This window comes from Gavialis gangeticus, unplaced genomic scaffold (assembly GCF_001723915.1).
Source record: "Gavialis gangeticus isolate Ggan-Ray unplaced genomic scaffold, GavGan_comp1, whole genome shotgun sequence".
In the NCBI taxonomy this organism is placed as follows: Eukaryota; Metazoa; Chordata; order Crocodylia; family Gavialidae; genus Gavialis; species Gavialis gangeticus.
This window is the reverse complement of record NW_017729032.1, coordinates 213,761,558-213,776,573: the sequence shown is the minus strand read 5'-3', so window position 1 is coordinate 213,776,573 and position 15,016 is coordinate 213,761,558. Positions and strand designations below refer to the sequence as shown.

The following is a 15,016-nucleotide window of genomic DNA, read 5'->3' as shown; positions in this document are numbered from 1 at the left end:
AGCTCTCAATTCATTGACTTCTGACAGCTGCTCACAGCCTTGTCTCCTGACTTCAGTTCTTTGCTTCACATCTGCTGCTGCTGCATACTAGCCCTACACTTCATATTTATGACCTAGCTCTAACCACTAGAGAAAACTGCCCACATCTGGTTCAGACCAAACTACAGCATGGTTACTGCTCTAGCAGTGCTAAGATGGCCACCTTATGGCTATTAACATCATTAACTGTCGGTCTTCCCTGCAACCTTTGACACAGTGGACAAGGCGGCCCTAACGCGTTTAAGTGATGCAACTGCTCTAGATAACCAAAGCACTATAGTGGCTCCAATCATTCATCTCTAGCAGATCTCTGAAAGTAGTTACTGCTCATTCCTTCTGAAGGCTCTCACATGGAGTCCTGCAGGGTCCATAGCTTCTCTTCAATATTTACATAAACTGCTGGAAGACAGTGAGCTGCTGTGGTCATAGCTGCAGACAGTACGCCAAGACCTATGTGACTCTTAACTGATGTGATCACTATCTAAAATATTGGAATTCCCATAGGAAGTCAGCTCTTGGATAAAGAGGAGCTGGCTCAAGCTGAAGCTAGACAAAACCAAGTTGGGGGAAAGGAGAAATGTTTTTACGAACTGACCAAGCTGTTGTCTGCAGGCATATAGGTCCCATTCAGCACAGTGGCGTGAAGCCTCAAGGTTCTGCTTGACTGTGCACTAAGCTTGGATAAGTATGTCAGTTTCCAAAAATACCTGCTTTCCTGCCCAGCATACAAGGAATATTCATCTTTTCATATTGGATGAGGAGCTGGCCACAATAAATTGGGTAGTTGTCACCTCCAGTTGCAGCATTGTTGTAACTCAGTGCATCTGAAACTGAATACAGAGGAAACACAAGCTCCGGTTAAGACAGAAAGCAACTCCAGGATAGCTTAGACCAGGGATGTCAAACTCATCTGGCCCCTGCTGCTTTGGAATCCACACTACAGGTGGTGCTTTCTCCAGCTGGTCTGGGATGTGGGCTGCATATGGTGCCTGAACCAGTGGCTGGGGACCCATTCTGCATGTGGCGCCACCCACAACTGCTCTTGCGCAGATACCGTGTTCAGTGTGTGTCCCAAACTGGCCAGAGCAGGTGCCACATGTGGCATTTGTCCCAGATAGGTTGGGGGCAGGGAGGAGAGAGGAGGGTGTAGCACCACATGCAGTGTGTATCCTGGGCCCTGTGCTTGAGGCTGGTCTGGCACTTGCCACATGCTGCATGTGGGTCCACTCCAGACCTAGGGGCAGCACCAGAGGCCATTAAGGGAGGCTTTGTAGGCTGTATCCAGCCTGTGAGCAATATCTTTGACACCACTGGCTTAAACCATTTCTAGCACATTGGACCTTTGCTCAGAGTTTCTCCACTGGCTCCCAATCAGATACTCTAGTCAATTTATGGCCTAGGTCCTTATTTTCAAAGCATTTAATGGACTATGTCCTAGCTAGATCAAGGAGTGAATTTTGATCTATGAACTACTGTGACAGCTTTACTCTTCTGAGACAAAGTAGATCACAAAGCCCAGGATTCAAGCATGGGACAAATCATTCTCTTTTGAAGAGAGAGATTCACAGATGTTAGGGGCTGGAAGATCTGGTCATGTCACAGTATTTTAATGGAAATCAAGCAAATCCTGAATTTAGCTATCTTATTAAGGCATAGAATCATAGAAAATTAGGTGTGGAAGGGACTGCAGGAGGTCATCTAGTCCAATCCCCTGCTCAAAGCAGGACCATCCCCACCTAGATCATCCCACCCAAAGCTTTGTCTAGCCAGGTCTTAAAAACCTCCAAGGATGGAGAGTCCACCGCCTTGGTGGGTAACCTGTTCCAGTGTTGTACTACCCTCCTAGTGAGAAAGTTCTTCCTAATATCTAACCCATGGGCGACTGGTACCCCCCACACTGACCAGTCAGCAACTGGGTACTGATCACATCGACTCGGGGTGGAGGGTTCCCCGTGGCCAATCTCGCCAACCAGGAAGTGGCCACAGTGCTCCTGGAAGTGGCTGCACCACTCCGGGAAGTGGTCACGGTGCTTCATCTGGCACTCCCACTCCCTGGCCAGCTCTCTCAGGGGAGGCACTGGTGTTCCCACCTGCCCCCCACCCCCGTCCATCACCTAAATGGGTAGCGTGGCCTGTCAGGGGGTGCACCAGCGCTCTCAGGGGATGCACGTGCACCCCTGTGGACCCCCTATGTGTCACCACTGATCTAACCTAAACGTCCCTTGCTGCAACTTGAGACTGTTGCTCCTTGTTCTGTCATCACTGAGAACAGTCTAGCTCCATCCTCTTTCGAACCACCCTTCAGGTAGTTGAAGGCTGCTATTAAATCCCCTCTCACTCTTCTGCAGGCCAAATAAGCCCAGTTCCCTCAGCCTCTCCTCAGGAGTCATGTGCCCCAGCCCCTGAACCATTTTCATTGCTCTCTGCTGATTTCTCTCCCATTTTTCCACATCCTCTTTGTAGTGAGGGGCTGAAAACTGAACATAGTACTCCAGATGTGGCTTCATCAGTGCTGAATAGGGGGAATAATCACTTCACTTGATCTGCTGACAACACTCCTACTGATGCAGCCCAGTGTGCCATTAGCCTTCTTGGCAACAAGGGCACACTGCCGTGTCATATTCAGCTTATTGTCCACTGTAACCCCCAGGTCCTTTTCTGCAGAGCTGCTGCCCAGCCAGTCAGCCCCCAGCCTGTACTAGTGCATGGAATTGTTCTGTCCTAAGTGCAGGACCTTGTCTTTGTCCTAATTGAACCTCATGAGATTTCTTTTGGTACAGTCCTCCAGTTTGTCTTAGTCACTCTGAATCCTAGCCCTACCCTCCAGCATATCTACTACTCCCTTCAGCTTGGTGTCATCTGCAGACTTGCTGAGGGTGCACTCTATGCCATCTTCCAGGTCGTTGATGAAGATATTGAACAAAACTGGCCCCAGGAACAAACCCTGGTGTATTCCATTTGATTTCGCAGCCTTCCTCCTTGAGGCAATTTTACCATAAGTGGCATTTAGTTTGATCTTCCCTTCCATTCTCAACTCCCTTCCAACTCCACTTCCTCCAAAAAATTATCTCCCACTCCAAGCAGTTTTGACTCCATAAAGGAAGTGCCAGACTCTGTAGTCCATTAAGGACTTTGCTATAGATTTTGAATGGAGGATGCTCAGATACAGATGGTAAGAAGCAGCATTATAAAACTGAAGCAGGAAATAGGCATTTAGAATTACTCAGATTAGGCAGCCTAGCTCCTTGAAGTTTGAGTGTTTTCTTCCTTGGAAACCACGCATTTTTGAACTCTGTTAGTAGCTTTTGTTTTGTCTTTTTTCTTGGCTTTCCTGAGGGTGCAGGAGCCAGAATGCAGACATATTCATGCTCTTCCATAGGTTGGAGCAGCCCAGGCTGGCAGGCTGAACCCCTCAATGTGCTGCTAGCTAAACATGCTGTGGTTCCAGGCAAACATGTAAACACTGTACCCGGGAAGCAATACACTCGGACATGAATTGTGCTGAAGTTTATTGAATCGCACTAATATCATGTGTAGATGTACCCAAGAACACTGCGGGACCTGAACCTATTCAGCCTCCACAAGAGAAGGCTAAGGGGGGACCTGGTGACTGTCTATAGACTCACTAGGGGGGACCAGAGGGGTTTGGGGGAGACGCTGTTTCCCCTAGCGCCCGCTGGCATAACAAGGAGTAATGGGCACAAGCTGATGGAGAGGAGGTATAGATTGGACATCCGCAAAAACTACTTCACGGTTAGGGCGGCTAGGAGCTGGAACCAACTTCCAAGGGAAGTGGTGCTGGCCCCTACCCTGGGGGTCTTTAAGAAGAGGCTGGATGCCTACCTGGCTGGACTCGTTTGAGTCCCATTTCTCTTTTTGGGGTTTTTTGTTGTTCTCCCGCCCTGGCGGGGGGTTGGGCTAGAAGATCTACTAGGTCCCTTCCAACCCTTAATCTATGAATCTATGAATCTATGAATCTATGAAACACCCAGCTCTAGTCATAACTGGAGGGCTAATTAACACATGGATCCTTTTGGGGGTTGAGGGAGGTATCTGGAGAACATACACATACCAAGCAGTGCTGGGCTGTGGGATCACCATGGCTTGAAACCCTGTTGAATCTGCTAGGGCCCAGCCCAATGAATTATATGGTAAATCATGAATCTTTTGGCTTTGGATTAATATCATGCATATACTACACACGTGTGTGTGTGTGTGTGTGTGTGTGTGTGTAAGTGCAAAAGTGCTGCTTAGAAGTGTGTTTATGCAGTACCTGTGTTAAAACTTGCAGCAGTTTAAAAAAAGGTAAAAATGAATCAATACTGGATTAACTAAATTACTACAAACATGTTTATTTCAAAGAAAACACTTATTTGAAAAAAAGTGTTTTCAAATTTGCTTCACACTTCCATGTGCTCAGGGAGAGTAAAGTCTGACTGTTAGGGGGCAGGGGAAAGAGGCTGTAGGGGGAAGAAGTTGGGGGGGACAGAAGCAAGGGGGCCACCTGACCCCGCAGATTATTTTCTTGGCTGTAGCAGTGGGAGTGGGACAAATTCAAGAGAAACCTCCAAAAATTAGATTCTATACCTGGAAAATTATAATAAATTTATACATTTTCCATATATAGAATCTAATTATTGGGGCACAGTCTTATATTCAGGGTCATTTATATTCAAGTAAATTCAGTACTAAAATCAGCAACCATCACAGGAAAACATTTGAAACTTGGAAGTTAGGTAAGAATTTTAAAATAACCCAAATCCAATTTGCAGAAGTTGCTACTGCACTTTGGGACCCAAGTCACACTGACCTTCAGTACAATTAAGGCTTGAAAATTATGTGAAAATGGAGGTTTAAGTTGCCACTGGGCAAAATTTGGGAAGTACTTTTCATTCAATGCTTAATATGGAATTTACAAACTAGTTCTGATCTTGGCATCAAAAACGCAGACATAAGAATGCTAACAATTAAAAATTATGTTTTACACACTAGATAACTTTGCATAATTTTTATCCAGGTAGGGTAGGACTAAAACACGCAGCTTTTCTCATTATTTGTAAAAACACCAAAAGAGAAATGCACCATCAGCCAAACAAAAAGCAACACAAGTATCTATGGTTGGCTGATGAATCTTTAATCATCAGACAGATCAAATCTTAAGGGAACTACCAGTGCAAACATTTTTGAACTTCCGAGAAGGGCTGAAGTCCCAGTTTCAAATACCTTTAGAGATCTAGAATGCAGATCTGATTTTTGTATCTCTTCTTTCATATCCTGATCTCTAACTCCTTGTTTTTGAACTTTCTTTTTTTTTGACTTGTATCTCAAAAGCATAGGCATAATATATCCTAAGTAAGTTGCATTCCAGTTATTTTGAGTATATATTGTTAATATGTAGTCTATAGAATTGGAGAAAATTAGGGCTGGGAGGTCATGTAGTCCAAACTTGTGCCAGGATCATCCCTATCCAAATCCATGGTCTGACATATTAGCAAAACTTCAGTCAACCTCCACACAGCCGCAAGACATAACACCATACCCTACCACAGGTAAAGCAAGAGGAGCATAGTCACCAACATCTTGCTGCTGCTAATTTTGTTAAAATATGCTCAAAAGATCGAAGGAAGAGGGCCATGCCCCCTGCTACAGAGGAAGGCAAGCCCCTCCCCCCCAGTTTATACCAATTTGATCATGAGGTAAATTCCCTCCTGACCCCAAATGTGGCAATTAGTCTGCCCTGAGCAGAGGAGCAGGACCCTCTAGGAACCAGGAACCTCTGGGTTTAAGTCTCAGTAGGAACACGGGCACACCCTAGTCAATCACTCCAGTCTTGGCTGTAGCCAACACCCAGTCTTCTGAGGAAGGTGAACCCCCTTTCACAAACATGTGTAGCAGCAGATAAGGAAAAAAAATTCCTTCCTGGCCCCTTATGGCAATCAGCAATATCTAGAAGCAGGGAAATACCTATGGTATAACATAGACATAGCTACTCCTAGATCAGGGGTGGGCAATTATTTCGGGCAGAGGGCCGCTTACTGAGTTTTGGCAAGGCATCGAGGGCCACATGACAGGCAGCCAGCGGCAGATAAATATTAACTTTCTAAATTTTTTAGGGGCCCCGCATGCCGGACAGAATGGCCTGGCAGGCCGCATTCAGCCCGCAGGCCGCATTTTGCCCACTCTTGTCTTAGACCATTCCTGATCAATTCTTATCCAATTTCTTCTTGAGCATTTCCTGGGATGGAGAGGCCACAACTTCCTTAGGCAGTCTATTCTAGTGCCTCACTGTTAAAACAGTGAAGAAATGTTTCCTGATATCCAGTCTAAACCTACTTTGCTGCAACTTCAAGCCATTGGTCCACATCCTACTCTCTGCAGCAAGGGATAAAAGGTGTTTTTCCTCTTCTTTATGTTGCCCTTCAGATATTTGAAGACTGCTATCATGTCCCCTCTTAAGCACGTTTTCTGCAAGCTGAGCACGTCAAGTTCCTTCAGTTTCCACATATGTCTTGCCTCCCAAACCTTGTATCATTTTTGTTGCCCACCACTGGACCATGTCTCTATGTCCTTTTTAAAACTGCACACTATCCTCTAGATGAGGCCTAGTTAGTGCTGAGTAAAGAGGCACTATCACCTCCACTATCTTGCACCTAATGTTTCTATTGATGCATCCCAAAACCTTTTGTGCAACTTCATCACACTGCAGACTCATATTGAGTTTGCTATCTACCAAGACTCCCAGATCCATCACAATGCTGCCATCCAGTTAGGTGACACCCATTTTGTATTTGTTTCCGATTATCTTCCCAAGATGCAGCCCTTTGCATTTGTCAACACTGAATTTCATGAACTCCTGTTATCTCCAGCCCAGCCTAGTTATCACAGAAGCACAGAATCATAGAAAAATAGTGCTGGAAGAAACCTCAGGAGAACATGTAGTGCAACCCCCTGCTCAAAGCAGGATCATCTGTACCCAAACAATCCTATACAAGGATTTTATAATAGCTATGTAGCTATCAGAATTGCAGAAACAACTACAAAATGTGTGTTTGAATTAAAAAGGCATAAAACCAGATCCATTCTTAATAAAAGACTAAGTAATTTTTTCCATAATGGCAGTAAGAATAAAGTTCTACTTGACTCTAAGGTATAATAAAAACATAATTGTTACTTTCAGGTTAATCTGTGAATTTTTAACAAAGAGGTATCAAACATATAAAGTGCTTTTGATAATAAATCAAGAATAAAAGTAGCATTAGCACCAGTTTTCCAAATGTTTAAATCTCTGATAACTTCCTGATTTGACAGTGTTAACAAACATACAAACCTACAGCAACAGTTAAATGAACAGTAATCTCATCTAATAATGCAATCAAAATGTTTTCATGGTTGAAAAACTACAATGTAGAGCAAGCGAAGCTTAGCGGCAGCAGCATTCCTGCCACATGTTTTTGGTTTTTCAGTACGGTTTTAAAAAGGTGCAGTCCATAACTACTAAAGCCAGTGAAGTTCTTTCCACTGACTTTCTGGGATTTGGACTGGGCCCAACCTGATTGGAGATTAATGTTTACTTATAAAAAGTGACAGTGTCTAATAAAACTCCTAATATACAAGCTCCATTTGTCAGTAAATATGTTCTCTCTCTTCCTCACCAAAGTGCCCCCACCAAACAGGAGATATAGCCAGAATGCCACGCCTGACACCTTTACAAGCTGCGCGACATCTATGCCAAACAGCAGATATAAAGAAGAGGTTTATGACTCCAGCGTCATGAAACCCAGCAAAATGGAAAACAGAGTACATCCACATCACCATCATCTCATTAAAGAAGAAAACAAGCTTCCTTTCAGCAGAGACCTCCAAGAAAAAATGATTGCTAATGAAAGTTCTTTTTCAAACTCCGTAACTAACTCGTTACCAAAATCAGAATGTTTCCAGTCTAAGGCTATTGGACAATTAAACCATCTCCTGCCAATGCCATCAGTATATGAACAAACACGGAGAATTTGCATGAAAGAACCAAAATATGGGCATATTAGCCATCATGCTACAAATCTGGATGAACTGGATGATAATGACAGAATGGCAGTAAAGCTTGATCATGACTCTGAAAATGAACATATGATGGATATGAGGCCTACTGGACAGGTTCCATTTGTACTTCTGAACTATCATCATGTTTTAGCCAAACATGGTACCTTTCAGGCCTCATCATGTACAGCTACAGGACATGTAGCAGAAAATTATGGATACAGTTCTGAAGAGGTAAATACATTTATTTACAAAACCCAAAGCCCATCATCAGCTTCTTCTCCAGAAACCCACAAGGAAACAGCACTCCCGCATTATATTGGAACTTCTGTAATAATAGCTAATGGAAGGTGACAATAATAGAAATGTTTTTCTTAATTGAAAGCAAACCAAACTGCAATGATTTCCAAAAAGCATGGGGAAACATGGTTCCATTTACTGAGACAGAAGAAGGTCAATGAAGGACAAACTCATGTGTTCTTGGCAAGCCATGTGTAACAGTACCTTTAAGGTCAAAAAAATACATCCAGCTTCAGTGCTTTGTTGTTACAGATGAATCTCTGGTGTAGACTCTGCCAGTGAAAAGCCATGTAACAGATCATATTTTTGTTATTTTACAGTGTGCAGCAAAATTCAAGGACAGGAATTATATGCAGAGATTTATACAACTTTGTTTTCTTTTACAAAAAATAAGACTCCAAAATATATTCAAGATTTTTACTATTATGATAAGCTTTAGCTTAAAAAAATCTCTGAAAAATATTGTGTAAAACAGGAGGTCAACTTTTCATCCATGCTTTAAACAGCCTGACAAATGCATTTCTTTAAAAAAGGGCACTTAATCTCGAATATCAATGACAATTTTATGAACTACACACAAATCACAATCTTGAGAATGGCTATTTTGTTATTTTGTCTAAAACAAAGTTAGATAGTTCTAGCTTTATTATATATTTTAACATGGATGGAGTCAAGAATTCACAGCTTATTACTATGACTGTATCCTTCAACAGGGGATGATAAAATGTCAAAACCAAGAGGGAGAGAGAGATGTATTAAGAAGTTTTTGCTCCTGTCATGGCACAACAGGAAATCACACTGCAGGGATTAAAGATTAGTCGCAATAAAAATTGTGATAAGAAATAACTTCTTCAAAGTGTGTTCCACAGACTGTACTGGAAGAAGACTCTTCACCTTTTCAAACAAACTAGTCAAAAAACTGTCCTAATCCCAGCACCAGAAATTTCTTCTTCCAAATCGTCAAGGAAATAGTGAAACTTCTGAAGCTTTATTCAAAATATACTGACAGTCGATGGAAGTTTGAAAAGGTTCATGTTTTTTTAACATACAGGATTTTCTCAATGTTGAATCCAAGTGCTGATGCAAAGGCAAGGTTCAGGTTTGACTAATACTTGTCTTTTTTGATGGACAGTTTAGATGCAAGATGACACTGCAGAAAGCAAAGCTGCTTCCATATGTAACTTGAGCTCAACACTTTGTACAGCTCTTATACCTAGTTATAATACACAGTATCCAGCATTTAAGATTATGGGACCATCCCATGCCATTAAGTTTTATTCAGCATTTTCAGTGGAATAGGAAGTATTTCTTTTTTTTTCCTCTCTCTACACACTAGGAAATAAGGAGACACGTATTTGCACTTATCTTTTACAGGTAAATGACCCATTGTGATTTCTTAGTCACTTCCCCAAATATTTTAGTGCTTGCTAAAGTAACAAATGACTCCCTAGAATAATGTATGTAAACATAAATAATTACAAACCTTGGAATCAAAGGGTATTTTATATGATGGCTAGTGTAGATCCAAGTCAGCAATATTTAGTTCTATTTCTTAGCCCCATTCAGGCTAGCTATATTACATTATAAAAGCTTTTTATCTATCCAAGTTAAATTTAAATGTCGTCAGACTCATGGTCTGTATGAACATCCCTAAAGAAATTACTTACATGGCTTGTGCAATATTGAGAAATACTTTGTCATGGATTGCACCTTGTCAAAGACAAATGTGTTAAAAGATGTAATAAATAGATACATTTCTTAATAAAGCATTTCCTGTATTTTATACACAGCAACAAAATTAAGTCACCTTCTTAAGTCTATATGAATATTTATTATTATAAAACGTAAACAGAAATGCTTTAAAATATGGTTACAAACAATTTGCAGCATTTTTATTGCCTTCCTATTAAAAGGTTCACAACTCTGAGGACCTTATTTTGAAACTGAGCTGATGCACTGCACTTGCAAGTTCTCAGTAAGTGAATGAAAAAAATCACTTAAAAGTGCTTTCCCCCTATCCCATATAGGTTCATGATAATGCTCAAGAAAAGTATTCACCAGTAGCTACTAGATTTTAATGCCTTTAATGAAAATATTCAGTGCAAGTGCAATCTGTAAGTCTCTAAAGCTAGAGCAGGGTCAGGTTTAATAGTATTTTACAAGTGAATTTTATTATCATGCTTAACTTCAATATTGTGATTAATAGATACAAGTCTGAGTACAACAGCTTTGTTCAAATTACCTGACCTTCCAAATTAGTATCACTAATGTTTGTATCGAGTTTAGTTACTAAAAGAGGATAATTACCCCAAGCCTTGTGTGTTAATTTTGTAAAATTGAAAACATGCCCCACAGGAAGATAACTGATATTGTCTGCATCATTAAAAAGAAACCTGATGCACAAGTCTTGCATACTACACTTTGCTATATACCTCATTAGCAATATATGCTGCACACAGAGCCAATCTGGTGTATTTTTTTGAATGGGTCTCATTAGAAAAACATGATTTGAGGAATGCACAAGTTTGGCTTGAGCAAAAAATATGTCACCCATATCATTCAGTGAAATATCACAAAATATTTCCCAATGTCTACCTTGTTATTCACACTTTCCGGCTTCATTCAATGAATATGAATAATGGAGGTGTTCCATCATTTTCCCACAGATGTTTTACAGTACATGAAATTCAGATACATAGAGATTTCCAGTTAGGAAATAAAGAATCAATTATACATTCACATATGATAATATGGATTAGGTTTCAGAACATGTATTTGTGATTAAAAAACCAAATGTGAAACATTTCCCTTACCCACCCAAGAAAAAAAATGGTGATTGCATATTCACATCTGGAATGTGAATGGAGAATTCTATACAGAAGAACAAGTTCAGACATATTCTTGTAGACAGTTAAACTACAGATGTTGAAAGTGCACGCACAGTAGTTATTTTTTAATATTAGGAAAAGTTATTCCGTGTAAGTGAACTGTGAACTGGAATGTACGAGGAGAAATAACCTTTCATTTCTTTTCTGTGCCCTGCTCATCTAAGCCAGAGGTACCTTTATCATAAAACTGCAGATTTTTGCATCAAGCCTTATTGGGGTTTCTGGCACAGCAAGGGAACTGTAAAGAGATATAACATGTTTTAATGAAGAGTGAAACTGGAAACTTTATTCACTTACTAGCATTTAAGTGGCAAGTGCATTCAAATTCTTTATTGAATATGGTCTTGTAATTTCCAAATTAAGCACAAAAATATTCACAACAGATTAGTTTGAAAATATATCACACAGGTAAATCCAAGATTTTTTATGAAAGAATGGAGTATCAGCCAGAATGCTGGTACTTGTCTGACATGCATAAAACATGACAGTGACTCTATTTTTTTCACCCATATTAGTTATTTCTCAATAATAAACAGCAGATATCCACCTTCTTCCCTCTCCCCTCCCCCCAGAACATTAGATTCTCCTTTTTTATACCATACAGAAATAAACTATGTTGGGCAAACATATGTGGAAAAACAAAACACAAACAGCCTATTAATGCTCAGAATTATATATGTATTCCCTGAAAATGTAAAGCATTTTTGCTTATTTATTATGTAAAACAAAAAAACTGTTAAGATGTTAATAAAATACAGTAGCCAAAGGAGCACTATTTGATTGTTTTTAATACAAAAACAAGGCATCTTTAGGAGGTTAACAGACAGACATACAGTATGAAATTTTCTGAAAAATTATTTTGATTATTTTAAATATAACAATATATTTCACATCATTTACCTACAGAGATTATTCTTTTAAACTATAGAATTGCAGGGATTTAATTTGTTTGCTTGCAACTGAACCTATGAATTTATAACAACAGTTTTGTCTTGGAGACCTGAACACCAGGTTTGTTGACTGAAGGTAAATGGAGTATTTATATATAATACAAACTGCACACTCTCAAAAACTATAGGACAACCATATTCTGTTAGTTGCCATTATCTTTGTCCTCAGTCAGAACTGTTCCTGGGGGGAAGAGCACTTTCAGTGTGAGACGTCATTATTTTGGTGGTCAGCCAGTTCTATGAATCACTACAACAGCATAAACACGTAATACACTTGCATAAATCCAGCTCCCCAGGAAACCAGCTAATACATTTCAACGCTGGTACCCAACCCAACTAAAAGAAGCATCAATTCAGCTCAAGCACAAATGATGTATGCCTTTTTTCCACGCCAAATATTTCTAAGCTGCAATTTTTCTTACAGAACTGTATGTGTTCTATTTGCCCAACTAATTTTAAAACATGAAATTTTTCGGACTATTAAAGTTCAGTGGCCAAAGCAAAAAAGGGTCCAAAACAAATATTCAAAAATATTTTCTTACCTGAAATACTTGAGCTGCAGCATAAAGATATAATAATTTTTAATCGACTTTTGAAGCACAGCTCTTTAGGTATGTTATACTTTCTGAATAGGTACGTAAAATGAACTATAGTCTTATAAAATATTTTAACAGGAGGAAAGTGCACTGAACTCTTAATTCGAAGTATACAATTAACATTTTCAAAACTCTGGAAACTACACCAGATCTGTTTAGATAAAACATCCTCATACTCCCCCAGCTTGCTCAGCATACATTTTGCCATCAATAAATAATCTCTACAGATATGTGTATAATGTGTAATGAGGAGTTTTATAACCAAATCCCAGAGAAAAACTCAAGTCGTAGAAACCCGGGCACTGTAATAAAATATTTTAAAGCACTTCATCAAGAAAATAGTTTGAGATATGACATCAGCCTCACAATGAAAGAGGTGTTTTAGTAATCTAGACATTTTAATAATATTATATATTGTCAGTGCATTACTTCTGGATTTGGGGATGGCTGCCTCTATACCCGTGCCCAGAGACATTTCCACACTGCATCTGTCTGTCTTACATAGGGAATTGTTGCAAAAATAGTGTTCATACAAAAATTCTATGACTTTTTGTGCCAAGTTTGGCACAAAAAAGGACTGCAGACTGGGTTCCCCATATACCTTAAGATGAGTGTGGTATAAGAAAGACCATGGATTTTCTTGACAGTAACAGCTGCTAGGCAGAATGAACTTATTCAGCTGTTCTGTATAAAACAGGAATTTTCTTTGTAAAATTCTTTGGTACTTCTGAAGCAAAAGTCAAATGTTTCATCCAACTCAAGGCTCTTTTTCCTCCCTCAAGACAATAGGTAGTCTTTTACACTCAAGAATAGGCCATTATGCGTAAAGGCAAAAATAGTGTATTCCCACACCATCTACTTGTGCTGTGACAGGTCTACACTTCATTAGTTTTCATTTACCAAAAGGAAACGAAATGATAACTTTTTCCAATGCAGAAGTTTCCACAACAGCAGCAAAACTTAAAATAAAAAATCTGTTTTTCATTAAGAAGCTCTCACATACATTAAAAAAGTAACGACAGCAACTATAAAAGACTGGCATTTTATATAAAGTAATATATCTGCCTGCTGTACAGAACCTAGCCATTGCAACTAAGTTAGACAGACATTTGGTTCTTCCCTTAATGAATAGCATTTTATAGTTTTTTCCATTGGCTTTTTATCTGTCCTGGCACAGGGTGAACATGTTTTAAGAAGAGTAATTCAAATTAAAGCCTGCCATACGGTCCAGTCCTTCAAAACAATCCATGTGGGCAGACCCATAGTGAGTTCCAGTAAAGACACCAATGTTTTTGTAGGCTTACAGGTCTGTACAAAAGTATTACAGCCTGAGCTACATGTTTCACACCTAAAAATGAATGAAAATCTTCCCAAAGTTTTGGAGTGACTGGACCCAGAGTCTTGGCTTTCTTTTATGAAATATACCAGACACAGGCACCAAATTCTGCTCTAGAGCCAACCTTCCCTGAAGTTTACATGTACTTGAGTCTGGAGGCTTTTCAAGTCAGGGCTTATCTTGATTACAAAATTTATCAGGAAATTTTTCACAGTAAAATTTTCACAAGGGCTATTCAAGCTAATTAAGTCACTCTGGTATGCGCCAGATCAAACATAAGTGGCTACTTAAAATCAACTCTGTTCAGAAAAAATAATAATCAGTAGTCTGATATGGCTCTACCTATGCTAACTCTGCTTTACAGAGAGGCTGGCTGGCTGTGCCCTAACTGTGGTAGTCAGGTTTTATATTAAGAACTGTAACACAAACAGCAGCTTCCTGGAACTAATCCAGGCATACAAGAATCAGATTGGGAATGTGCTGCTCTGTATTAAGGGGAGGTTTTCATGATGAAATCAGACAGACTAAGAAAAGCTAAAAGCTATGTTGAGTTTTCTTTTCACTAGCGATAGAAGGTAAAGCTAGCAAGGAAAAAGAAGCAGTGTTGAAATTCTTTCATCTGCACCTGGCAGGTAGTAACATGTACAGACTGAAAGAAAGATAAGCAAAGAAGGGAGACCAGGGCCCTATCTGGACATGGAAGCTGTGAATGCATGGCCAGACTTTTTCTTTGTTTTCAAGAAGTTACTAAATCGGACAGATTTGAGTTTTAAACAGCCCCAGCAATATATGTTAATACATATTTACCAAATTAGCAGCCAAACGTTCCTGTTCCAAATGTCACTTTAAAACCCAGCTATATTCTTCTGTCACCAA

General features: G+C 39.9%; 1 protein-coding gene across 1 annotated transcript in view; it reads left to right on the top strand.

The window, feature by feature from the left end:
- The window catches only part of SIM2 (single-minded family bHLH transcription factor 2), an 85,878-nt gene extending 72,500 nt beyond the window's left edge, over positions 1-13,378 (top strand). Inside the window, exon 10 of the mRNA XM_019524394.1 lies at positions 7,697-13,378. Coding sequence (XP_019379939.1) covers positions 7,697-8,424 — 728 coding nt within the window. The 3' untranslated portion in view covers positions 8,425-13,378. The remainder of the gene's footprint in view (positions 1-7,696) is intronic.
- Positions 13,379-15,016: the final 1,638 nt, after the last annotated feature.